This window comes from Podarcis tiliguerta (genome assembly GCF_965153285.1).
Source record: "Podarcis tiliguerta genome assembly, chromosome: 2".
NCBI lineage: Eukaryota > Metazoa > Chordata > Lepidosauria > Squamata > Lacertidae > Podarcis > Podarcis tiliguerta.
Window position 1 is genome coordinate 12,602,667 of NC_139535.1, and position 26,340 is coordinate 12,629,006.

The window sequence follows — 26,340 nt, forward strand, 5'->3', positions numbered from 1 at the left end:
AGTGGACCGGCCCCCTGCTGAAAAAGTTTGCTGAACCCTGCCTTAGTCTGTTTCCAGGACATTTCCTCTGTCTCCAAAGCTCCGCCCCCCCCCCCCACAGAACACTCACCTGCCCCCAGAGGGGGGCCGGGCCCCTGGAGACCCCAGGCCATTGAGTTTCCTGTAATCTTGTAGCGGCTTCATTTCCAGAGCGTGGAGCTGGCGGGCGGAAAAAGAAATCCTACATCAGAACCAGCGGGTGGGGAGGCCTTTCCCACGGATCAGAGTCCAGCCCACCAGCCCTCTTCCTTACCTCGCTACGGCCCACTCCGCCGTGAGGAAAGGCTCGCACGGCTGGAGAGACGAGGCGCCCGGCTAGCTGCCCGGGCGCCCGCAGAGCCTGGGTGGCCACGGACACCAAGGGCATGGGGGGAGGCGGCGGCTGCGGAGGGGCAGGGGCAGAGGGTGGCGCTTGCTGCAAGGAGCCAAAGTTCACCACGGGAGGCAGCTGGGGTGGCTCCACCACGGGCAACAGGACCTGGGGCAGGACAGAGGAGAGGGAGAGGGAGAGGGAGAGGGAGAGGGAGAGGGAGAGGGAGAGGGAGAGAGAGAGAGAGAGAGAGAGAGAGAGAGAGAGAGAGACAGACAGGGGCTGCATTACAATCCTGGGGCAGTTTTGTCCCAGGAGCTAGACTGAAAGAGATGGCGCTTCGCTCACCTGCTGGCCAGGGCCAGGAGCAGTCAGGAAGTTGCTCTGGCTGCCTTGCCCCAGGGCGGCTGGGTAGAACTCGGAGGGGGATGCAAGTTCTTGGCGCACCTGCAAGGGAGAAGGGACACGATGATGGCAACTCCCAACACAGGACCAGAGGAGGAGGCCCACTTTGATCGCATCAAAGGTTCCTGAATGCAAGCTCGACATTGGAGCCCTCCTGTATCAGTTCCAAGGTCCACCATAAAGCCAATGGCTCTACAAAACCGACAAGCAGGGTGTCAGAGGCTGGCTGGCAGCAAATCACACAAGTGATTTTTATCAGAAGAACAGGATCTGCTGAGGAGTGCCAGGCCCGTGAGCACAGCAACTCTCTTCAATAAGTCTTGCTCCTAGGAGGCAGTTATGGAGACGACAGGTCCTTGCCTTCCCACAGCTCCCCAAGTGTCGTCTTTCCCTGGGTCCTTCCCAAGCAATCTGAGACTACGTCGACACATCTGCCTCTGCTCCTCCCTCTTCATACCCCTTCTGATTCTGGGAGACCAACGGGTCTGTTGTAGAATTAGGGGAAGATCCTCCTGGCTTCACCAGTCTGACACCTCTCTGCCTCTCCTGCTCTGGGTTCTGGACCTCTCTGTGCCAACAATTCTCTCTGCTCCCTGTGACCTCTTCAACACTCCTCTTCCCAGCCTTCTCCCTCCGACCACTCATTGTTGTCCCACCACCACTCCCCGAGCTCTGAGCCTTCTTCCTTTGGGGGTCCCCCAGCTGGGGCTTCCCACCAATCCTCTGCATCCAACCAGTCCGTGACACAGGACCCAAGGGCAGGAACGTTCTCCTGTTTGTGATCCGCAGCAACTGGTATTTAGAATCTTGCGGTCCACGATCCTCAGTAACTGGCAACACTCCTCACATCTGTGGCTCTGGAGCTGCAGAGCGAGCCAACTGAAAAGAAAGCTTGGCTCCTAGGCACAAAGCTACTTGCCTATGAAGAGTAAGGTAAAGGGAGCCCTGACCATTAGGCCCAGTCGCAGACGACTCTGGGGTTGCGGCGCTCATCTTGCTTTATTGGCCGAGGGAGCCGGCGTACAGATTCCGGGTCATGTGACCAGCATGACTAAGCCGCTTCTGGCGAACCAGAGCAGTGCACGGAAACGCCATTTACATTCCCGCCGGAGCGGTACCTATTTATCTACTTGCACTTTGACGTGTTTTCAAACTGCTAGGTTGGCAGGAGCAGGGACCGAGCAACGGGAGGTCACCCCGACACAGGGATTCAAACCGCCAACCTTCCGATCGGCAAGCCCTAGGCTCTGTGGTTTAACCCACAGCGCCACCCGCGTCCCAAGCTGCCCACTATTATAGACACAGCATGAGGGGAGAGCTCCTGGCTTCCTCAAATGTGACCGCCCCTCCCTGAATTCCCCATTGCCCTGCTCTCTCTCCCAGCTCCCACCCATTTGTGCCACGTCATAAACTCTTCCTCTCCAACCTGCCTCCAGAAATCCGGGTTCCCTCTGCACCCCCAATTCCCAGAAGGCCTGCCCTCCAGTTAATTCGCCCACCACAACGCCTAATACCTGAAGCAGGGCTTGCTCTGGAGCCAGCTGGCTGCTGCAGAAGGCTGAGCTGTAGATGAAGGAAGGAGGGGGAGCCTGGTACAGCAGGCCTGTGGCTGGCAGCTTGGGAAGCTCCGCCGCCTGCAGGGCCGATATCTCCACGTACTGCCCCTTGAGGGCCACCCCCGAAAGCAAGGCGGAGCTGGGCAAGACAGCGCCCCCGGCCGTCTGAGCAGGAGAAGTGGGAGCTGGGCTGGGCTGGAGGTACAGGTGCTGGGACCTAGTGAAGGAAGAAAGCCACAGGTCAGAATTAGAGATGGAAGTCCAACCCCTGCAATGCAAGGATCGCTGAAGAATAATTGACAGGTGGCCGCCCAATCTCTGCTTAAAAACCTCCAACAAAGGAGGAAGAAGAAGAGGAGGAGGAGTTTGGATTTGATATCCCGCTTTATCACTACCCGAAGGAGTCTCAAAGCGGCTCACATTCTCCTTTCCCTTCCTCCCCCACAACAAACACTCTGTGAGGTGAGTGGGGCTGAGAGACTTCAGAGAAGTGTGACTGGCCCAAGGTCACCCAGCAGCTGCATGTGGAGGATCGGGGAAGCGAACCCGGTTCACCAGATTACAACTCTTAACCACTACACCACACTAGCTCCTAAGTCCACCACCTTCCCAAGGAGGAAGAAGTTGGGCTGATGAACCTCTGAAGCCGCCCGATTTGGTGTCACCCAGCTGGCCTAGTGCACATACTGCGACCTGCAACGACCTTTCCTGCCTGCTACCTGAGCTGCCGCCAGTCTTACCATAGAATTGTAGAGTTGGAAGGGACTCCAACTGCAATGCGGGAATCTCAACTAGTTTATACATGACTAAAGAATCCCTGCAGACGGCCATCCAACCTCTGCTTAAAAACCTCCAAGGAAGGAGGGTCCACCTCTTGTGGCAGTCTGTTCCACTGTCAAACAACTCCTACTGCCAAAAAGTTCTTCCTGATGTTTAGTCGGAATCTCCCTTTCCTGTAATGTTAATCTGCTGGTTCGGGACCCACCCCCTGAAGCAGCAGATAACAAGCTTGCTCCATGTTCCATGTGGTGGCCTGCATGAAGATGGGTACAGTATTGCTTTTGTGGAACAGACTCAAAGTGCGTGTCACAAAAGACAGGGTGGGAATGCATGCCATGCTGAGGAGGCTCGGAGGTGTCTCCCTGCCTGTGCACTGTCTCGCCAGAGTGGTGCATGCTCTAGTTATCTCCCGCTTAGACTACTGCAATGCACTCTACGTGGGGCTACCTTTGAAGGGGACCCGGAAACTACAACTAATCCAGAATGCGGCAGCTAGACTGGTGACTGGGAGCAGCCGCCAAGACCGCATAACACTGGTCCTGAAAGACCTACATTGGCTCCCAGTCGGTTTCCGAGCACATTTCAAAGTGCTGGTGTTGACCTTTAAAGCCCTAAACGGCCTCGGCCCAGTATACCTGAAGGAGTGTCTCCACTCCCATCGTTCTGCCCGGACACTGAGGTCCAGTGCCGAGGGCCTTCTGGCGGTTCCCTCATTGCGAGAAGTGAGGTTACAGGGAACCAGGCAGAGGGCCTTCTCGGCAGTGGGCCCGCCTTGTGGAACGCCCTCCCTTCAGATCTGAAGGAAATAAGCAGCTATCTTATCTTTAAAAGACAGCCCTGTTTAGGGAAGTTTTTAATATTTAATGCTGTATTGTTTTTAACACTCGATTGGGAGCCGCCCAGAGTGGCTGGGTAAACTCAGTCAGATGGGCAGGGTATAAATAAATACAGTGGTGCCTTGCAAGACAAAAAGAATCCGTTCTGTGAGTCTCTTCGTCTAGCCGTTTTTTCGTCTTGCGAAGCAAGCCCATTAGCGGATTAGCGGCTTAAGGGATTAGCGGATTAGCTGCTAAAAGGCTATCAGCAGCTTAGTGCCTTAGAAAAAGGGGATGGGGAGCGAAAAAAAATCGCTCAAGAATCGCAAGACATTTTCGTCTTGCGAAGCAAGCCCATAGAGAAATTCGTCTTGCGAAGCGCATTGAAAAACGGAAAACCCTTTCGTCTAGCGGGTTTTCCGTCTTGCGAGGAATTCGTCTTGCGGGGCACCACTGTAAAATTATTATTATTAATAAATAATAATAATAATAATAATAATAATAATAATAATAATATCATCAGCGCTGCCACAAGGGGAGCTCAGAGCCCCATATGCCCCCTGCCCTTACCTGTAGGTGTGCAGAGAAGGGGTGCTCGGCCGGTAGCTGCTGCCCCCACTCGCGCCGTGAAGCTGGGACTCCAGCTGGGCAGTTTGGACCTGCAGAAAGAAGACGCAAAGAACCTTTCAGAGGAGGTGGGAGAGCCAAAACCATTCCTCCTGAGCTGGGCCAGAGGCCCCAGAGCAACACACGGGGCATTCCTCCTCTGCCCAATCTGCCAAGATAGGTACCTGGTTCCCGTAAAACAGCTCCGGGTACAGCCGCTGACCCTGGCCCCTCTCACCTGCTGGGAGGAAGAAGCACAGTCAACCACTGCTCTGGCTGGGAGCCCCATAACGTGAGCAATCTCCCCTTTCCGTTCCAAATGCCCCTCTATACCTGAGAACACGGAAGTGTCTGCTGGGAGGCTGTGCAGGCAAGATGCTGGGGCTACGGGGAACGGCCGGGCCTCGCAGCCGCGACCAGGAGGCGCCTCGGGGGAAGCTCGGTGGCTGGGAGGTGCCGGCGGAAGCAGCTCCCACTCCCTGGGGGCCGAGGTCAGCTGCAGAGAGAGAGAGAGGAGGCAGGGGAGTCATTGGAGGCAACCAAGCTCTAGGCTTCCTTTCTAAACGGACCAAATGTTTATTTCCCTCTTACAGATTTAAACTCTACCTTGCCGTGTGCAAAAAATATACTAATAGAGAAATCATATCAACAGTTTAACCCAAGGCACCGCAGAAGCAAACTGAAATGACAGTAAATCCGGCAAAATATATTCCGTATCACCCAGGCCTAACAGCTGCATTTTTAACCTGCAGACGTTTTGGGGGGAACTGCTAAGGGCAATCCCACGCACAACAGGTTGCAGAAATCAAGCCCCAATATCACTTGTACATCAGTATCTTTTCTGATTTTATCTTCCGTGGAATACGTGGTTTAAAAAGGTGCATGCTGTAACCCGCCCCGACACCTTAGGGTGAGGGGATAATAGATAGATAAACTTTATTCGCGTTAGCCGACGGCCATAGCAACATAAAACAAGCAATATATACAATTTAAAAAGACAACAATAGGTTAAAAGGGCAGTCAAATGACCAAGATTATCGTTCAGATAGTGGCCCTTAATCTCACTGCACCCTCGATAAACCTAGCAACCTTTGCTGTTGTTCTGATCACTTTGATCTGATAAAAGAAAGAACAACGTGGCCGCAGATGGGCAGCCTGGGATGGTAAGTAAAGGTGGGGTAATGATCTCATTCCTCAGATCTTTATAAAGGTTAGGGGGAGGGGAGGGGAGTATTAGTAATATGGAGTGGACTGATGGGCAGCAACAGCGAGGGGGGAGAGAGATGTCCCTGCTCTCATCCAGGAATCTGGCCGAGACTGGCCTTTCAAAAGAGAAGCCAGTTTAATCCAGATTTTGCATCTTGATCCAAGAGAGATGCAGAAACTACAACAGGCCCCACAGCTGGAATGCAAGGTCACCCACTGCCCAGCTAGCAAAGCCAAGCCCTCCAAGCTGAACTCAAGGGGGGGGGGGGAGAGAAGAGGGAGCCCCAAATCAGCGCTGGCACATCTTCCCCACTTACCCCCTCGGCAAGTCCCTGGTGCAGCTCTTCTTTGTCTGGCTTCGGTCCTTCGTTCACCATGAAGCGAAGGTCAGCATCCTGAAGGGGGCGAAAACCAGGGGGGGGGGAGGGGGTTGGAATCTGAGCCTGGGACCCCGACGAGAAGGGACTGCAAAGCACATGCGTCTTGGCACTTACCTTGTCGCTAGCGCTGAACTGGATGGGGGGGCAGGCCCCGGGGGACTCGAGCTGGGGGTTTGGCTCGGACGTCATCGCACCCAGGCCCTCTGCGCTGTTGTCCTTTGCTTTCTCCACTCGCTGGGAACGCTCTGTGCCAATAGCACCAGGGGGAGGGTGGTCCCGGGGCAGCGGCTCAGGGGAGCTGCTCACCTGTCGCAGGAGGAGGAGGAGGAGGGGTGGTGAAACTCATAGGCCCTTTGCCACCCCCATGGTCTCAAACAGTTTAGCCAGAAGGCAGTATCCAGGCTCACTTTCCAGATGGGGGTTGGGGTTGGGGGGGGGGGAGGCATTGAGAGGAAGTGCTGTGGCCGTTAAAGGTAAAGGTACCCCTGCCTGTACGGGCCAGTCTTGACAGACTCTAGGGTTGTGCGCTCATCTCACTCTAGAGGCCGGGACTCAGCGCTGTCCGCAGACACTTCCGAGTCACGTGGCCAGCGTGACAAGCTGCATCTGGCGAGCCAGCGCAGCACACGGAAACGCCGTTTACCTTCCCGCTGGTAAGCGGTCGCTATTTATCTACTTGCACCCGGAGGTGCTTTCGAACTGCTAGGTTGGCAGGCGCTGGGACCGAACAACGGGAGCGCACCCTGCCGCGGGGATTCGAACCGCTGACCTTTCGATCGACAAGTCCTAGGCGCTGAGGCTTTAACCCACAGTGCCACCCGCGTCCCTACGCTGCGGCCGTTACTTCACATTTATTTAGCACCAACTGATGCTTGCAGCTGAAGTGAAAGCATTTATAAAAACAACAACACATATTTATGAGTGCAAAGACAGGCATGAAGGTATGTAAGGGGGGAATCATTGCACATAGCACTGTAGAGTTGGAAGGGACCCTGAGGATCATCTAGTCCAACCCCCTGCAATGCAGGAATATGCAGCTGGTCCATACAGGGATTGAACCTGCAACCTTGGCGTTATCAGCACCACGGTGTAACCAACTGAGCTATCCAGGGAGAATTACGCCTGGTACTATTTTCAAAATCAGTGCAGGATTTTCGGGGGGTGGAAGCTTACATTCCCTGCCTGGATTGTTGCCAGTTCCCCAAGATTAGGAGAAAATGTGAAAATAATTTATGTATGTGATAGAATTCAATCTGGTGAAGAGCCTGGGCTAATTTTGCTTGGATAAAATTTTAAGCGCAGAGACCTGCAAGCCCTTCAATTATGCTACCCCTCCTAAGTATACTTTCAGAAAGAGAAGTTGCCTGAAAAATCCCAAGAAGAACTTGAGATGCACGGTCCGTGTTAGCTACCAATGCACCCCACAATAAGATTCCTAGAAAACACCAACATGTGGACTCCTTTCTAGCAGGGCAGGGGAAGCTGTGCTGGAAAAGTGGGGCAGGCTGCAGCTGTTGTGGCTGTAAAGGGGCGATGCTTTCTTTGCTGCTAAAAGGATCTTTGGAAGGTGGGAATCCTCAGCCTTGCAGTTCTCACAGATCCCCATTTGTAGTACTGAACCGAGGCAGAGGACCAAGTCCTAACTGGAGCAAAAATGACAAGTAGAGCTCAAAAGAAAAATGATGTGGCTGAGCCAGGAGAAGAGGCGATTTCAGAAGCCCAATCAGGATGGCAGAATTAACTGTGTCAAGAGGTGGCATTCATGGGAAGGGCAGCGGAGGAGCCAAAAGAGGACATGTCAGTCAGTGCAACACACCCACACCGGAAACCTTTGGGAGAGCTGTTTCAGTAAAACAAGAAAGAAGATTCCACCTAAACATTAGGAAGAACTTCCTGACAGTAAGAGCTGTTCGACAGTGGAATTTGCTGCCAAGGAGTGTGGTGGAGTCTCCTCTTTGGAGGTCTTTAAGCAGAGGCTTGACAACCATATGTCAGGAGTGCTCTGATGGTGTTTCCTGCTTGGCAGGGGGTTGGACTCGATGGCCCTTGTGGTCTCTTCCAACTCTATGATTCTATTCTATTCTATTCTATTCTATTCTATTCTATTCTATTCTATTCTATTCTATTCTATTCTAAAACAGGGTAGGGTGGAACTAATCCAGTAAAGGAAACCATTAAGGCAGTGGTGGCCAAACTCGGCCCTCCAGATGTTTTGGGACTACAACTCCCACCATCCCTGACCACTGGTTCTGTTAGCTAGGGATGATGGGAGTTGTAGTCCCAAAAACATCTGGAGGGGCGAGTGTGGCCATCGCTGCATTAAGGAAACCAATGCCGCTGCATGCGTTCTTATCAGTGCTGACTGAAGATGTGGCGACACCCCAGAGTTACTTGTGTACCTTCTTGTCCTTCAGCAGACTGGAGTCTCTGGCTGGCGGGGGCCGCCTCCTCTGCTCTTTTGGCTCTGCTCCTTCCGGTCCGGCTGCAGCGGTGGCGGCTGCATCCTCGGTACTTTTGCCGATGGCTCCGCTGCGCTTGGCCCCAGCATCTGGTGTGGCCTTCAGACCCCCGTCGGGAGAGCTGCGCTGGCTGCAGGTGGCCGAGGAGACCTGTGAGTCGCTGCTGAGGTCCACCCCGCTGTCAGACAGGCTCATCTGGGCAAGGGGCAAAGCAGAGCCAGCAAACAGGGTTAGGGGACAGAAAATAATAATAATTTATTATTTATAGCCCGCCCATCCGGCTGAGTTTCCCCAGCCACTCTGGGCGGCTCCCAATCAAGTGTTAAAATCAATACAGCGTTAAACATTAAAAACCTCACTAAACAGGGCTGCCTCCAGATGTCTTTTAAAAATAAGATAGCTGCTTACAGTGGTGCCCCGCAAGACGAATGCCTCGCAAGACGGAAAACCCGCTAGACGAAAGGGTTTTCCGTTTTGGAGGTGCTTCGCAAAACGAATTTCCTATGGGCTTGCTTCGCAAGACGAAAATGTCTTGCGAGTTCCTGCGGGGTTTTTTCCCCTCCCCCCCCCTTTTTCCCAAGCCGCTAAGCCGCTTAACAGCTGATCCGCTAAGCCGCTTATCAGCTGATCTGCTAAGCCGCTAATGGGCTTGCTTCGCAAGACGAAAAAAACCGCAAGACGAAGAGACTCGCTGAACGGATTCTTTTCGTCTTGCGAGGCACCACTGTATTTCCTTGACATCTGAAGGGAGGGTGTTCCACAGGGCGGGTGCCACTACCGAGAAGGCCCTCTGCCTGGTTCCCTGTAACCTCGCTTCTCACAGTGAGGGAACCGCCAGAAGGTCCTCGGCACTGGATCTCAGTGTCCGGGCAGAAAGATGGGGATGGAGACGCTCCTTCAGGTATACTGGGCCGAGGCTGTTTAGGGCTTTAAAGGTCAGCACCAACACTTTGAATTGTGCTCGGAAAGCTCCCTCATCGGCAAAGTCCAGCTCCGCCCTGGAAAGGGAGCCTCTGCAGAGCATGCACCTGCTCCATCCCATCTCAACGGACCTCACCTCCGTACTAGCAACCTCTTCAAAGGCATTCAGAGGGTCAATCCAGGGCTCCACAGAGGCAGGGCGGTAGCTCTTTCGGGAGGAGTCTGATGAAACAAAACACAGGGGCACCTCTGAACCAGGAATGTTTGCTCTCTCTTCCCTGATCCCAAAAGCTGCTCCCTCTCGCTGCCAGTTCTGATTTCCCAGCCTGCCCCAGGCCTTTCCTTTTTCTCCACATGCTTGCAATAACTCACTGGAATTCAGCTGGTTCCAGATCTGTGGGGCGAGCCCCTCAGACACTGGAACGCTCCTGCTGCGAGGTTCGCCGGGGGTCTCCTCTTTGGGGGCCGAGAAGCCAGGGCCACTGGGGAAGGGAATGGGTTCCTGAGAGAGAGAGACAGGGGACAGACACATACGTGAGACACTGAGAAGCTGGGCAGCCTTCCTTCTCTTAAAAAAAATATATTTTATTGAATGATTTTATGTTACAAAAAACATTACAACCATACACCCACAAAATATAATTGAGAAATAAAAATTACATACATCAACATTTTGTTTGTTATTTGTTATTTACCGTCTTATTTCCCTAACATTCCATACCAAACACCCACCCACACAAACACAAAAAAAGGAAATAATAATAATGATAATAATGAAAATAAATATTTTGACTTCTTGTCAAGTCCCTTCACATATGTTTTATCTTACATTTTCCAATTCAGAAAACATAATAAATCCTTAATTGTTATCCACCTCCTTTTACTTCGTCACTTGAATGCTAGCACAGAGTCAAAATTATTATCTTCTGGAACCATCCCATTTTGCCGCAAATTTTTGCTTTGAGTTTCCTCCGAGTTTGCTAGTCATTTGAGCCATCTCCACAAATTCCTCTAATTTAATTTGCCAATCTGTTATTTTTGGAGCCTCCTGATCTTTCCATCCCTTGGCCACAAGTATTCGAGGTGCTGCAGTTGCAACCTTCCTTCTGCTTCATGCCACACGATTACGTTTTCTTCCATCTCCGCCAAGCTAAGCAGTTGGCTCCTTACCTCTCTCGCCCTGACCTAGCCACTGTGATCCACGCGACGGTCACCTCCAGACTGGATTATTGTAACTCGCTCTATGTGGGGCTGCCCTTGAGACTGACCCAGAAACTCCAGTGGGTGCAGAATGCTGCAGCGAGACTCCTTACGGGGTCTTCGCTGCGAGATCACATTCACCCGGTGCTATACCAGCTGCACTGGCTCCCGGTGGAGTACAGGATCAGGTTTAAGGTGCTGGTTTTAACCTTTAAAGACCTATACGGCCTAGGACCCTCATACCTACGGGACCGCCTCTCCTGGTATGTCCCACAAAGGAATTTACGATCTTCAAACAAAAACATCTTGGAGGTCCCAGGCCACAGAGAGGTTAGGCTGGCCTCAACTAGAGCCAGGGCTTTTTCGGCTGTAGCTCCGACCTGGTGGAACGCTCTGCCACAAGAGATTAGGGCCCTGCGGGACTTGACATCTTTCCGCAGGGCCTGCAAGACAGAGCTGTTCCGCCAGGCCTTTGGCCAGGGCACAACCTGACTCCCTCCTTTGGCAATCTACCCAATGGTTGCCATCAATTTGATCTGAAGTAATTTTTTAATGAAACGATTTTAAAATGTTGTCTTATTTTATTGCCGTTAGCTGCCCTGAGCCCGGCTTCGGCTGGGGAGGGCGGGATACAAAGAAAACATTTATTATTATTATTAAAACCGCTTACCTGCTGGAGCAGGTCTTGCTTCCGGGGCCTTTCCCGGCGCTTTGCAGAAAAGCCACCCAATGAGCTGGACTCCTTCACTGGGGCACTGCTGGAGAGAAGCAGCTGGTTCTTGTCCAGGAAGCAAGAGTCTGAATTGGGGGGATGGGAAAAAAAACACAGCAAAATGGGATTGCAGTGGGGAAGGAGCAGGCATCTGGTCCCCGCCGAGACCAGAAGCACTTGGAAATACAGTTCAACAAGACCTGCCAAAGCCCATTAGCAGCCGATCTTAGAATCATATAGTTGGAAGAGACACCAAGGGTCATTGAGTCCAACCCACTGCAATGCAGAAATTTCAACATGCAGCTGAAACCATACTGGGCCTGCTTAGCTTTGGAAATGTAAGCTCGTATTGTGCATTGGGAGAGCTGAGGCAGCACTTGCTAGCTCCTAGAAAGTCTCTTGTGGGGGAGTGGGGAGAGGGACAGGCATCCTGATTAACGGGCATCCTAATCAGAAGAGCTCAGCACAGATACTGCTCATATGTCCCACCACACTTCGTCAACTGAGCCAAGTAAGATAATGACCAATGGGCAAAGTACCGTATTTTTCCATGTATAAGACTAGATCCCCCCCCACTAAAAAATGCCAAAAATTTGGGGATGTCTTATACATGGATACATCTCCCCCCATTTTCTTAAATCGGAGCCCCCCAAAATAGGGGGCGTCTAATAGACAGAAAGATACAGTACCGTATTTTTCGCTCTATAAGACGCACCAGACCACAAGACGCACCTTGTTTTTGGAGGAGGAAAACAAGAAAAAAAATATTAGGAATCTCAGAAGCCAGAACAGCAAGAGGGATCAGTGCGCAGTGAAAGCAGCAATCCCTCTTGCTATTCTGGCTTCAGCGATAGCTGCGCAGCCTGCATTCGCTCCATAAGACGCACACACACTTCCCCTTACTTTTTAGGAGGGAAAAAGTGAGTCTTATAGAGCAAAAAATACGGTAATTGATCGCCAAGAATGAATTTAGTCACTTCCAAGACACAGAAATCCAGATCCCCTGGTTACTAAGCACAGACTCTGCCCATTACCTGCGCTGCCACTGTTCCTACTCTCGAAGCGTCGCAGTGGGAGGGCAGAGGAGTTGCTGCCTCCAGGCCCCAGGAAGGGAGGCTGGGCAGGGCCAGGGGAGGCTGGCTTGGTGTGGCGGCTGCCCAGTTCAGCCAGAGCCTGCTGGATGCCAGCTGGGTCGCTGTGGATGACGCGGTCCAAACGATACACTGTGCTGGTGGTGGGTGCTGGGGGAAGGCTCAGGCCCGGAGAGTGGTCATCAGTGTTCCGGCTAGAGGAGGAGCAGGAAGCAGGAAACATTATGGCGGTGGACCGGAGACTTCCTTGGCCGTTTCTCCCTCCCTCTCCATCAACAAGTCATCTTCAAAATTCCCAGTTTTTGATGGTGACCATTTCTCTTACGGAATTTATGTAGGACTGCCCTGTCTTCTGTCTGTTCCCAACTTCCCATGGTCAAACTAAATTCCTTCCTCTGTTTTTTACCACTAAGGGGCTGAAGATTTGTTAACTTTTGTGGACAAATGACAGTGGAGCGTAACGTTCTACAAATATGCTTTAAAAGAATACTACCGGAGAAGGGAAACAAGAGACAGAATTCACACAAGTTTTTGCATGCACAGAACAAAGCCCACTCACGTGTCGGGATTCCTCAAACCCTAAATTTGCTCTGGAGGTTTGGAGGAACAGGAAAGTTAGGCGGAGGAAAGTCACATTGCAGAAGTGGACTTTGTTGGGTGAAATGATACCTCACATAGCACTCTACGTGGGGCTGCCCTTGAGACTGACCCAGGAACTCCAGCAGGTGCAGAATGCCACGGTGAGACTCCTTACGGGGTCCTCGCTGCGGGATCACATTCACCCGGTGCCACACCAGCTGCACTGGCTCCCGGTGGAGTACAGGATCAGGTTTAAGGTGATGGCTTTAACTTTTAAAGCCCTATACGGCCTAGGACCCTCGTACCTACGGGACCGCCTCTCCTGGTATGTCCCACGGAGGACCTTACAGTCTTTAAATAAAAACATTCTGGAGATCCCGGGCCCCAGGGAGGTTAGCCTTGCCTCAACCAGAGCCAGGGCTTTTTTGGCCGTGGCCCTGATCTGGTGGAACGCTCTGTCACAAGAGACTAGGGCCTTGTGGGACTTGACATCTTTCCGCAGGGCCTGCAAGACAGAGCTGCTCCACCAGGCCTTTGGCCAAGGCACAGCCTGACCCCCTCCTTTGGTAATTCTTCACAGAACTCTAGCCCAATGAATTGATTTTAGAATGTATTTCAATTGACTGCGATTTTATGTAAACTGTGCTATTTTTACTGTTGTTAAGACGCTCCGAGCCTGGCTTTGGGGAGGGCGGGATATAAACAAACAAACAAATAGATAATAATTATTATTATTAGCCAAATGCCACCTGTGTTTCCTTTTCCATCTTATATCTCTTTACCTCTCTGCCATTCCAGTTTTATCCACCAATCCCCTGCCCACCCCCCTCCATCTTCCGGGCTTTCTCCTCCGAGTACTTGCCTGCGGTTCTTGGGAGAGGGCCAGCTCCTCTTGTCCCCTCCGCTGCGCCCGCCGCCACTCCCTCCGCGGCCAGCCTTGCCTCCTCCTCCTGGGCCGGGGTTGGAGCGCCGGTTCTGCCGGTCCATGCCAGGCCTCTGGCTGGAGAAGCTGCGCTTGGACATCTCCTTCCTCTGGGCTAAGCTGAGCTCGTTGTTGGAGGGCCGCCCGCCCACCGACGGGGCCCCGGAGCAGCCGCCTTTGAGGAAGGCGGTGGGGGGAGGCCCGCCAGGCGCCGGTTCCTTCTCCCCGCCGCCCCGGCGCTCCGTGAAGTCGCTGCTCTCCGAAGCCGTCTCCCACTCCTCGTTCGCCTGATCCGAGTTCTGGTTGGACAAGTCGGGAGATTTCGTGCCCGCCACGCGCCGGGCAGCCGATTCCTCGGGGAGCGGGGCGGCAGGGGCCGGGGAGAACGGTTGGCCGGCCCTCTGCTCGCCGTTGAGTCGGGCCGCGTTCTCGCGCTCCTGCTTCAGCCTCCGGAACCGGGGCGGCTTGTCCTGCTGCTGCGAACGCCCGTGGCGCCGGCGCCGGGGTGGCCGGTCAAAGCCACGGTCCGAGCCAGGGCCCAGAGGCGGCGGAGGTGGCTGCTGCTTTAAGGGGGCCTGGAAACCACCGGATTCTTCAGGGGCCATCGCCGGAGGGCCTGATGGCGCCTTCTCTTTGCCCGAGGGCTCCAGAACCGCCTCTTGCTGCTTTTCGGGCTTCTTATTGGGCTGGGGCTTGGAAGGAGGGCTCCACCCCCCAGGGGGCGCACGGCCACCACCTCGGCCCCGGCGTGAGGGAACGCCGCGAGGGGTGAAGACTCGCCCGCCACGGGTGCCAGGGTCTGAGAGGCGCGGAGGCAGCTTGTCAGCAAAGCGAGGCAAGCCAGGGTGCTGGGAGGAGGCGGCCATGGCAGAAGTCACAGGAGGGGCCCGGCTGCGATGGCTGGGGGCCGGCTCCTTGGTCACCTCCTTGTCCGAGTGGGCCACGTCGCTGGCGCTCTCGTGCGTCTCGCTGCCCGTCTCGGAGCCCCGCTGGCGCCGCCGCTTGGGTATCTCTTCGTACTCCGAGCCTTCGCTGCGTGTCTCGCTGGCGTTGCGCGGGCGGAAGGTGGAGCCCGGCCCGGCCGCTTTGCCCACGCCGTCATCCAGCCGGTAGAAGGGTTCGCGGTAGCTGCGGAACTCCCGGCTTCTCCCGCGCCCCCCTCTCCCGCGCCCGCTATAGGCACCCCGGAAACCTCGCCCTCGGGCAAAGTACTCTCCTCGGCCCCTGGCCCGCCCCCGGCCGGCGTAGCCGCCACGCTCGTAGGGGGGCTCTCGGCGCCGCCGGCTTGGCGACAGTGTGCCAGTGTGCTGCTGCTCTTTGGGTGGCATCACTGTCCCGCCGTTCACCACCGGCTTGGCCTTGTTCTCCTTGCCCGCTTTCGGAGGCTCTTTAGGGAGCTCGGGTTTGCTGCCCGCTGCCTCGGCCCCCTCTTTAGCCTTCCCAGCAGAGCGCATCTCCTCGCTTTCGTCTTTTGCCTCCTTAGGGGGAGGCGGCGGCTTCTTGATGGGCCCGGCTCGCCGTGGGGCCTTGTCCCCAGAAATCTCCTCAATCCTCCGGCTGCTGCCGGGACGGGGCCCCCAGCGCGTCTCCGTCTTGGACTCGCGCCGCGGCTGCTTGTGGAATTCATGCTGTTGCCGCGGGGGCTTCTCCATCCGCCGCAGGACCTCCTCTTTGACCAGAGGCTCCTCCTTGGGCTGCTCCGAGGGAGGCTTCTTAGCCACCACCGGTCGAATGACGGGAGGCTCAACCGTCTTGATCTCTTCTGGGGGGTCGCGATGCAGCAGCTGGGGCTCCTCCTCGCTCTTGCGGGGTAGCTGGACCGGCGGCTCAGGGCGCCCGTTTCTGCTCACCTCTGTGGGTGCCGCCAGAGCCATGGTGGCCTGCCAAGGGGGACCCGCTCGCGGTGGCTCATCCACTGGGAAGCGGTGCATCGAGGCAGGGTTGCCGTTTTCGGAGAAAGCCTGGTAGTTCCCCATGTAGGGCTGGGGAGTGATGGCCTCACGCAGGCGAACCGGAGGGGTCTCGCTCCTAAAGGAAGGAGAGCAAGGGTGATTGAAAGGTCCTCTATTCTGGGGCCATCTGCTGACGACCCCAAGCAATGTCAGCTGTCGCTCCAAACTGCCACAAGTGGCAGGAGAGCCTCAACTGCTAGCCTCTTAGGATAGGATACAAGACCATGGGCTCATCCCACTGTGATTACTGCAGTCAAGAAACTGTAAGGCCCGCAACCCCATGACTTGCTACAAGGCCTTCTTTTGGGACAACATGGGACAACCTCAGCCTCCCCCCTCTGCAGGAACTTGCTCCCGGCCAACCCAACAGACTCCCTCCAGTCGTTCGCTCACCGTAAGCCCTTCTCTTCCTCTTCCTGCTGCCGAAGGGACGCCGTTTGAGACCTCGAGTCTGCACCGGAAGGGGCATTGGTGAAGACATCTCCAGCCCAGGCCAGCTTGGGATCAACCGGCGGAGTGCCACGCTCTCGGAGGATCGAAGGATGGCGTTCAAACTGCTCTGAACTGGAGCCCCCGCTGTCTGATCGCTCACGGGGCAGGAGACCTGAGGGGTGAACAGAAGACACACCCGTCGCGAGTCAGGCCTACTGGCTCCGGCAGTCTTCTAAAAGGCTGCACGTGGACGAGCCTGGACTTCTTTTCTTCAGCTCCACTTACCGGAAGGATGGACCCCAGGGGGGTAGAAGTCTATGGGGGGCCGCCCTTGCATCACACGTGGGTCCATGTAAGGCGGAATCATCATCCAGCGAGGATCAAAGTTCATCTGCGGCATGGGGGGCGGCCTTCCAATGGAGCCGGGGTACATGCCTTTGGGCGGGGCCTGCTGTGCTGGAGGCGGGGCTGGGGGTTGCTGCTGCCCTGCCGGCCCAGGCTGAGCATGGACGCTGCCTGAGGGCCCCATGGCAGCCAGAGGAGCCCCTGTTGCCTGCTGCTGGGAAGAGGAAGCCATTGGGGACTGGACTTGGCTGTGTTGTTGCTGCTGCTGCTGTTGCTGCCATTGCTGCTGCTGCTTCAGTAACTGCTCCTGAAAAGCGGGTTGGGGGGCAAAGAGGAGAGAGGGCTCTTTCAGCGACCTCAACAGCACACTAATGAGAGACCTCCGCTTCCTGCGATGCGTGTGTCGCTAGATGGAGAAGTTATGAGTTGCTCAGGTAGCTGCGAGGACATCAGGGGGTGTCAGAGACTCTAGTCTAAAGACTCATCACTGCAACGGAACCTCAGCCAAGTTGCTTCCTTATATTGGCCCCACCCCAACTGATCCTTCCCCTGTTAGGAGCAAGTGCCCAGCCCAGGCGCCTGCCTCCACCCCCTGTACCTGCTGCTGCCGCTGGAATCGTGGAGGCAAGGACTTCTGGTACTTGGAATAGCTGAGGGTCTGAGCCGGAGGTGGCTGGCGGGCCTGAAGGACCGTCTCGGCTTTGGGCTCCACCTTGGCTGGGGCAGGAGCGGCTGGGAGAGAAGGACCAGGCAAGGTGGGTGGCTCTTCCCGCACTTCGGGGACTTCCTTGGGAGGCGGAGCCACAGTGGGCTCAGCTGTAGAAGACATGCACAAGACACACACAAAAGAAAGGGGGGCTTTGTGAGGCGGCAGGCGGACTCTGGGTTCAACCTTGCCTGCAGCCCTCCTATCCTCCTTGGGAGGCTTGGGCTTCAAGCCCTTGTTGGGAGCTCCTGTGGAGCCTGCAGCCCTCCACAGGGAAGCCGGGACTCCCAATTTCTGGCCTGGCCTATGGTCAGGGATGATGGCAGCTCAGAGTCGAGCATCGCATGAGGGGGCCACAGATCCCCGAAGCCCTGTATGCACCACCCACCAAATCAGCAGCCAAGATGGCATACTGCACGGACCTTGTTCCCAGGGACGTGGGATGCTGCCTGACGCCAGGTCAGGCCTTTGGGCCACCTAGCTTATCCCAGACTCACTCCCAGCTGAAATCTTGGGAGAGCCGCTGCCAATACAGTACTGAACTAGGTGGACCCAATGGTAAGAACTCAGGAGGAAGACGACGCCACCACAGCTTCCTATGTCCCTATGACTCAAATGACAGCAACATCACCTGACAGCTTGCCATGTGTGTAATGGCCGCTGCAACACACAGCATTGGGCTCCTTTGGGGCGGGAGGGCAACGCAGCAATAAAAAAAGTGGGAGATTTGTAACATCGGCCAAGAATCATTTGGCCATGAGAAACACAATGTGGCATGTCTGCAGGCAGATCAGGCAAAGGTGCCTTCCTGTTTTCCTTTTATTGCATACTTTGGGCTTTCCCCTTCTCATTGTCTTGTCGTTGTTGTTTTATTGTACTTTTCAATCCGATGATTTTTCACTTTGGTTGCTAACTACCTTAGAATATAGTGGTGCCCCGCAAGACGAATGCCTCGCAAGACGGAAAACCCGCTAGACGAAAGGGTTTTCCGTTTTGGAGGTGCTTCGCAGGACGAATTTGCTATGGGCTTGCTTCGCAAGTCTTGCGAGTCTTGAGATTTTTTTCCGCTCCCCACCCCCTTTTTCTAAGGCACTAAGTTGCTAATAGCCTTTTAGCAGCTAATCCGCTAATCCCTTAAACCTTTAATAGCCGCTAATAGCCGCTAAACCGCTAATAGCGCTAATCCGCTAATGGGCTTGCTTCACAAGACGAAAAAAACCGCAAGACGAAGAGACTCGCGGAACGGATTCTTTTCGTCTTGCGAGGCACCCCTGTATATCTATAGAAGAACACCAAAAATAAAAGCCAAGTTTACCAGCGCCGGAGGAGTCCAAGCTGCTCCTGCCGCTGCTGCTGGTGACAGCACTGTGAGGTTTGCTGGCCAGCACGGGCTCCTCTTTCTCCCTCTTCTCCTCGGGGGCGACTGGGGCAGCCGGCGGGTTGGGGGGCACAGGGGTGGGAGCTGGAGGGGGAGGGGGAGGAGGAGCAGCCACAATGACGGGAGGCGGCGGCGGCTCCTTGGGAGGCTCGGGCTTCAAGCGCTTGTCGGGAGCGCCAAACTTCTCATCCAGGCGCTTGAGCTTCTCGGCGCAAGCCGCCCGCCGCTCCTCTTGCATGCGCCGCTCCTCCTCTTCCCGCCGGCGCCTGGCCCGCTCCACCGCGGCAGAGATCTCCGAGGAGGACTGCTTCCGCCGCTGGCGCCAAGCTTCGTCCTCGTCTTCTGGAGGGAGCGGCCGCAGTGAGCGGTCCTGGATGGCAAAGAGAGAGAATCCCTCGCTCAAAGCTGTTCTGCTGGAAGGAAACCTGAGCCGGAAGCTCAACTCCCAAAAAACCTCGAGGAGAGCAGAGTTTGTCCCTGCTCACACCCGTGTTCCGTCACTAAGAAGCCCAAAGGCCCAAATCCAAGTATCGAAACATCCGCAGGGAAGCTGCTCTGTTCCTTCACGGCTTCATCCCTTCAATAACTCAGCGTGGAAGTTCTAGTTAAAGCTGAGATAGAGTGGGCTAATGCCAAGTGCCACCCAAATGCCTATTTTATTTCAGCCGAAAAGCAGAGCATAAATCAAAATAACGATGCCAACGTGCGTTGTTCCGGCTAAGGAAGTCTTCTATTTTTACAAGAAGAAGAGAAGAGGAGTTTGGATTTGATATCCCGCTTTATCACTACCCAAAGGAGTCTCAAAGCGACTAACATTCTCCTTTCCCTCCCTCCCCCACAACAAACACTCTGTGAGGTGAATGGGGCTGAGAGACTTCAGAGAAGTGTGACTGGCCCAAGGTCACCCAGCAGCTGTATGTGGAGGAGCAGGGAAGCGAACCCGGTTCACCAGATTACGAGGCTACTGCTCTTAACCACTACACCACACTGACATTCGTTTCACTGGTTTACCTGGAAACCCAATGCAACCTAATGTACGCCCCTTGAATGAGGAGGCCTGGGTTCTCCACACTTTGGCCCGCCTGAATAGCAGCTGCCAACCGCAGGCGCTCTCAAGCAGGACTTGTAGCCTGCATATACTCACCGGGAAGTCATTGGGTTGCCCCCAGTTGCCCCGGTTGGGGGGCGGCGGCGGCGGAGGTGGTGGAGCCCGGACTGCAGCAGCAGCAGGTGGCGCCGGTTCTTTGCCACCTTCTGGGGGACGTGCGTTTTCGGCCCAGGCTGCTTTGACGAGGGGTTGATCCTCTTTTGGAGTTCCAGCCTTCTTGGTGTCTGTGCCCGATGACTGGCTTTCTGGGCCGGAAGCCTCATCATTGCTTGGGGACAGAGGTGAAGAGAGAGGTGTCAAATGGGGCCGCTTAGATCCTGCGCCCTCTGCTCAGAGCTGGCGGGGGGCAGGGAGCGAGGAGAGAGCATGCGCAGGTATTTTTGTGATGTAGCTGCAGCCAGGCAAGAATGACTTTTCTGTAAGATGGTCCCATGTGGCTCAGGGCTGCAGCTCAGAAGCAGGCACCTGGGGGGGGGTCACCCATCTCACAAAACCAACATGCTTTGCGACAGCTGCGTGGAACAAACTCGGTTCTTGGCCATACCACTGCCTAATCTTACCGGTTCTCAGTGGTTTCTTCATCAGACTCTTTCCCGTCCTCTTCATCGCTGAATTTCAGCTTCTCAGTGTAGTCCACTTCTTCGTGGGCTCCTGTGGGAGACAAATAGGATGCCTTTCGATTGACAGATCCAATAACAAGAAACTCTTCCAAGAGTCCCAGCTCCTGTGGGTAGCTCTGCGGTTAGGCTCTTCCATTACCTGCCCAGCCTTCATCGTTCTCCTGGTCCAGCTCATCAAATTCTTTCAGGTCATCCTGCTTGAGGACGGGGGGCCGGCTCACAGGCTCTGACACGCGCGCTGCAGGCTGCGAAGGGCGGGGTCCTGGAAGCCGCTGGAACCTGGAGATGATGGAGATCAACAGAAACGTCACACCTCTGACTTTCCTTGCTGCTGATCTAAATACAGTGGTGCCCTGCAAGACGAATGCCTCGCAAGACGGAAAACCCGCAAGACGAAAGGGTTTTCCGTTTTCAGAGGCGCTTCGCAAGACGAATTTCCCTATGGGCTTGCTTCGCAAGACGAAAACTGACGAAAGTTTTTGAGGTTTTTTCTGCTCCAAAACCCCTTTTTCTGAAGCGCGAAGCTGCTAAAAGCCTTTTAGCAGCAAAACCGCTAATCCCTTAAGCCTTTAATAGCCGTTAATAGCCCTTAAACTGTCAATAGCGCTAATAGCGCTAATCCGCTAATGGGCTTGCTTCGCAATACGAAAAAACCGCAAGACGAAAAGACCCGCGGAATGGATTCTTTTCATCTTGCGAGGCACCACTGCAATGATGTTGCTCTAACCCCAGCAGAGCAGTGCAGTGTAGCCCTCCAGGCGCTGAAGGACCAAAACTCCCACCATTCCTCAACACCAGCCATGCCAGGAAATACTGGAGAGCTACAGATTCCCTGCCCCTGCACTAAGGGGACCAAAGGATCAAGTACTAGTACCTCAGGTTAAGTACTTAATTCGTTCCGGAGGTCCGTTCTTAACCTAAACTGTTCTTAACCTGAAGCACCACTTTAGCTAATGGGGCTTCCTGCTGCCGCCGCCGGAGCACGATTTCTGTTCTCATCCTGAAGCAAAGTTCTTAACCCGAGGTACTATTTCTGGGTTCGCGAAGTCTGTAACCTGAAGCGTATGTAACCTGAGGTACCACTGTACTACGAAGTAGTATCTGCCTTCCCTTGTGTAACAGCCAGTCTTTTCCTACATGGAGTCAGAGAGAAGGCATGAAGATTAGGGTTTTGTGGTGCACCGGCCTCCAGGCCATATTTGTATCCCATGCTGCAGAGAAATCAGGAGACAGTCTTGAATTCTACTGGTACCTCGGGTTACATACGCTTCAGGTTACAGACTCCGCTAACCCAGAAACAGTACCTCGGGTTAAGAACTTTGCTTCAGGATGAGAACAGAAATCGTACGGCGGCAGCGGGAGGCCCCATTAGCTAAAGTAGTACCTCAGGTTAACAGTTTCAGGTTAAGAACGGACCTCCAAAAGTGCTTAACTTGAGGTACCACTATAGAAGAATTCTCTACCATGTGTGAGCATGGTGGGAGCAGAGAAGGCAAAGTTGCCCCTCTATATCCTCTGCTATTTCACAGATGCCACTTCCTGCCCCCTCCAGCTTCTGATTGATCCGCTTGGCCCAAAGAGACTCCCACCACACACTTTCCCTTTGTTGTCCACCCGCTCAATTACAAGCCTAGTTCTCGAACATTTTGGCTCCTGAACGCTGCAGATCTGGAAGTGAGTGTTCCGGTCTGTGAACTATTTTTGGAAGCTGAACATCTGATGGGGCTTCAAAATGTTTCAGAAGCCGAACAGACTTCCAGAACGGATTCTCTTTGACTTCCCAGGTACGACTGTATGACTCTGATGGTGTTTCCTGCTTGGCAGGGGGTTGGACTCGATGGCCCTTGTGGTCTCTTCCAACTCTATGATTCTATGATTCTAAGGAACCCAAAACATCTGGCTACAGTTATGAAGAGCTGACTGCAATCTCCTGCAGTTCCCCTCGCTTGCTCCTGTTCCTGGTCCTCTATATACTTTCCCCTGCCACAAAGATCACTTGCCATTATCACATATATATTTTTTTAAATTCAAAAAACCCCTTACCTCTGCGCCTCTGGTGTGGGGTAGCGGTAAGGTCCCTGCGGCCCATATGGAGGCGGGAACGGGAGGTACGGGGGATACATCTGAGATGGGGTAGGGGAGAAATTGGTTACTGGAGAGTTTCCCCTCTCTCTTCCGTTTCCCCTGCCCTCAAGCAAGGAAGCAACTTGGCAGCTCCCCTTCCACAATATACTTACAAATGGCGGCATCATCCCCCGGTAGGGAGGGAACTGAGGCGGGATGTTGGGCTGCAGGCCAACCCCAGCCCGTCCGTCCTCGGGCGCCAGCTCCCCGTCAGTGCCCCGCCCACCTCCATCCCGCCAACTGGTAGCGTCTGCAAGAGATTGGGCGGAAGAGAAGTTAAGGACGTAAGATGTGTCTGGCTGGATCAACATCCTGCTCTTACAGGGGCCAACCAGATAATATAACGCCCATGGAAATCCTGAAAGCAGAACCTGGGTGCGATACCTCCCCCCCCCCCCCAGCAACTGGCATTCAGAGACAGACTGCCTCCAACAGAGAAGCCTACCTCCATGTGGCCATAGTGGCTAGTAGCCTTGACCCCCACCCATTTTTAACTATGCGATATGTGAAGAGGGGCGTTGTTTTGTCTATCTTCCCCCTCCCCCCCCCACAGGACCGCCTCTCCTGGTATGCCCCGCAGAGGACCTTAAGGTCCACAAATGACCTTGGAGGTCCCAGTTCGCAAGGTGCTTAGATTGGTCCCAACTAGGGCCAGGGCCTTTTCAGTACTGGCCCCGACTTGGTGGAACGCTCTGTCCCAAGAGACTAGGGCCCTGCGGGACTTGACATCTTTCCGCAGGGCCTGCAAGACAGAGCTGTTCCGCCTGGCCTTTGGTTTGGACTCAGTCTGACCCTTGTTTCCCTCCCCTTATGGTTTTGATGAGGCTGCATTTTAACCTGTATTTGAAATTGGGTTTCCCCCCCTATTATGTTTTTACTGTAATTTTACTGTCGTTAGCAGCCCTGAGCCCGGCTCTGGCTGGGATATAAATAATAATAATAATAATAATCATAAGCTTCATTAGATGTCCCCAAGTGAAGGAGGAGAAAATCTTCTGGCAACGGTCGATAATGACACTGCTCCCCCCACTCCCAGCTTGCTCTGGGGCCCAGAAGCAACGGACGCTTGAGCAAAACCACTCACTCTGGGGGCGGAGGTTTGGTCCGGGCCCATACGACGCATCGGTAGTGTCCTTTTCTTTGCCAGCTTTGTCCTGGTCGCCAGCCGCCTGCAGGGTCGGAAATTCCTCGCGAGAGAATCGCGACAGTAGGCTTGATCCCTTTCCACCTTGACATCAGAGAAAAAAAGCCCAGGTGGGTCCTTTGCAAGGGCCTCAAACACATCTGGGGCGATGGCAGCACACCAGAGTGTTGAGCACCAGGAGTTGGGCCTTTTTGTTGGTGGCCCCATATCTCTGGAATACCCTTCTCCAGGGAAATACACGTGCAGCTTTCTCTGCTGGTCTTTCCAAGAAGTTTGATGTACAATGTTTTAGGAGTGGCAGCAAAAAATATATATGCCGTTATAAATTTTTTAATAATAAAATAAATGGTGGTGGGAGCAGAAACATACGGATTCTCATCTCTCCAAAAGTCTGAGGTCCTAGCTTCACACAAAATTAGTTGGAAGACAGCTTACCATCTCCTTGCGCTCCATGGGTAACGCTGGCCTGCGCCCAGGACTTTGCCCCGCTTGCTACTGTAGGGGGATTCTGAAACAAGAGGAGGGGTGGGAAGTCAAAACCGACTGACCTTTTTGCCAGCTTCCTTTTGTCAAGCGATCTCCAAAACTGACACAATCTAAAGGTTCACGTTGATTCATTAAGAAAAAACCCACAAATCTCACGGTTAAATCAACCTGGGTAAAGGTAAAGGTAGAGGGACCCCTGACCATTTAGGTCCAGTCATGGCCGACTCTGGGGTTGCGGCGCTCATTTCGTTTTATTGGCCGAGGGAGCAGGTGTACAGCTTCCGGGTCATGTGGCCAGCATGACTAAGCCGCTTCTGGCGAACCAGAGCAGCGCACGGAAACGCCGTTTACCTTCCCGCCGGAGCGGTTCCTATTTATCTACTTGCACTTTGACATGCTTTCGAACTGCTAGGTCGGCCGGAGCAGGGACCGAGCAACGGGAGCTCACCCCATCGCGGGGATTCGAACTGCCGACCTTCTGATCGGCAAGTCCTAGGCTCTGTGGTTTTAACCCACAGTGCCACCCGCGTCCCACAAATCAACCCAAGCATGGCTCAAATGCCTTTAGAATAGGGGCAGCCAACACAGTGCCCTCCAGAATGTCTATCACCCTGAACTATTTACAATGATGGTTAGGGCTGATGAGAGCTGGAGCTAAACAGCATCTGGGGGCACACTGACTTCTCCTGTTCTAGAAAGTAGCAAGGTTGGCTAGGGAGTTATAGGGCAGTCCTGCCCCTTGCTGTGCAGTTAACATGGGTTTTGTTTTGATATAGCACTAGACTATGGTTTAAGGCAGGGCTGGGGAGGCCTCTGGGCTGGATAAGTCCTGTCTGCTCTGACTCAACTGAAGTCTGGTTTCATCTGGCCTGCAGTGATGCAGCCACACTGGAAGGAGAGAAGAGTCTGGCAGGCACGCTCAAGCCCCGAGGCCAAGCCATGTCTCAGCTGCCACACTCAGTGGCTGGGCCTCTAAGCTGACTTGCAAATGTGCCTGGTCTCACTCTCCCCAAGAGAAAGGAGGACAAGGCAGGCAGCAACCAGGGAAAGAAGCCGAGTTTCCCAACCCCTGGATTAATGAGCAGGCCTTGGACTCATGAGCAACCTTCTCCTCTTCTATTGTGCCCACGACCGAGGCTAGAAGCTTTTGTTATACACAGTTACCCGCTATGCCCAAACCCAGACAAACGGTGATTAGTCTTAGCAATGTTTTAGGGAAGCAAGGCAACTTCAAACAGCCTCGTGATTCTAGCTTGTTTTCATAAGGCACGGGTAATGTTAGATCTGCACCCAAAACTGTGACGAACGCTTCGTCTCACTAAGCTTGAACACTCAACTGCAGGCTTCCAGAATCTCATGACAGCCGTGCTGGAGGAGGAGAAGGAAGCACGTGAACCAGAGGCTTGGGCATGTAATGCTAAGCCATAGTTTAACGCAATGTCCCAAACAGTCACAGAGTGAGCGACAATAAAGCCCAACTTTCTGCAAAAGCTTTGATGCCAGGGAAAAGAAAAAAAAAAAACTATGCAAAATCTGGACCATCAGTTAGGAACTATAGCACATCCATGCCAGAAACTGCAATCTGGAAGCAGGAGAAAGGCTATTTCTAAGAGGAAAGATGGGAGGTGCTTCTAAGCCAGTCCTGAAAGAGTCCTTCTTTCAGGTGGTAGGACTGCACGCATGCATGGACTGAATGGCGATTAAATAGGGAGAGAACTGGTGAGAACCAAACAGAGGGGAGAAGGGACTGGAGCTAGGAAACCGTGGCTCTTTGCAGAAAAAGCGTTATGAACGGTTAGGCTGGAAGCTGATCCACACGACTGTCCAGAAGAGGAGAGCTTCTGATTGGGAGCCTGCAGCACCCCAGCTCTTGCCCTGGATTTACCTCGGGGGCTGTTGGGTGTCGTTTCGGTGGGTTTGAGGCAGACGTCTGTGAAGCCGGCGGCGACTGCGATTCCGGCGGCTGAGCTGTCGAGGCATCGGTACTGGAGACGGGAGGAACGAAGACGCCGGTTGAAGGAAAGGTTGGGGGAGAATGTGCCTTCCTCCTCCCCCCCACCACCC

The 26,340-nt window shown here is 54.1% G+C and overlaps 1 protein-coding gene across 1 annotated transcript in view; it reads right to left on the bottom strand.

The window, feature by feature from the left end:
- The window catches only part of PRRC2A (proline rich coiled-coil 2A), a 44,979-nt gene that overhangs the window by 1,579 nt on the left and 17,060 nt on the right, over positions 1 to 26,340 (bottom strand). Inside the window, exons 4-30 of the mRNA XM_083424536.1 lie at positions 26,162 to 26,261; positions 24,226 to 24,298; positions 23,731 to 23,874; positions 22,760 to 22,896; positions 22,566 to 22,645; positions 20,662 to 20,801; positions 20,463 to 20,553; positions 19,939 to 20,170; positions 18,732 to 19,164; positions 17,309 to 17,526; positions 16,651 to 17,017; positions 16,327 to 16,537; positions 13,922 to 16,009; positions 12,424 to 12,674; positions 11,348 to 11,475; positions 9,850 to 9,979; positions 9,614 to 9,699; positions 8,497 to 8,751; positions 6,212 to 6,403; positions 6,035 to 6,112; positions 4,845 to 5,007; positions 4,697 to 4,749; positions 4,476 to 4,564; positions 2,269 to 2,527; positions 698 to 796; positions 293 to 517; positions 110 to 198 (exon numbers count right to left, since the gene is read on the bottom strand). Coding sequence (XP_083280662.1) covers positions 110 to 198; positions 293 to 517; positions 698 to 796; positions 2,269 to 2,527; positions 4,476 to 4,564; positions 4,697 to 4,749; positions 4,845 to 5,007; positions 6,035 to 6,112; positions 6,212 to 6,403; positions 8,497 to 8,751; positions 9,614 to 9,699; positions 9,850 to 9,979; positions 11,348 to 11,475; positions 12,424 to 12,674; positions 13,922 to 16,009; positions 16,327 to 16,537; positions 16,651 to 17,017; positions 17,309 to 17,526; positions 18,732 to 19,164; positions 19,939 to 20,170; positions 20,463 to 20,553; positions 20,662 to 20,801; positions 22,566 to 22,645; positions 22,760 to 22,896; positions 23,731 to 23,874; positions 24,226 to 24,298; positions 26,162 to 26,261 — 6,411 coding nt within the window. The remainder of the gene's footprint in view (positions 1 to 109; positions 199 to 292; positions 518 to 697; positions 797 to 2,268; positions 2,528 to 4,475; positions 4,565 to 4,696; positions 4,750 to 4,844; positions 5,008 to 6,034; positions 6,113 to 6,211; positions 6,404 to 8,496; positions 8,752 to 9,613; positions 9,700 to 9,849; positions 9,980 to 11,347; positions 11,476 to 12,423; positions 12,675 to 13,921; positions 16,010 to 16,326; positions 16,538 to 16,650; positions 17,018 to 17,308; positions 17,527 to 18,731; positions 19,165 to 19,938; positions 20,171 to 20,462; positions 20,554 to 20,661; positions 20,802 to 22,565; positions 22,646 to 22,759; positions 22,897 to 23,730; positions 23,875 to 24,225; positions 24,299 to 26,161; positions 26,262 to 26,340) is intronic.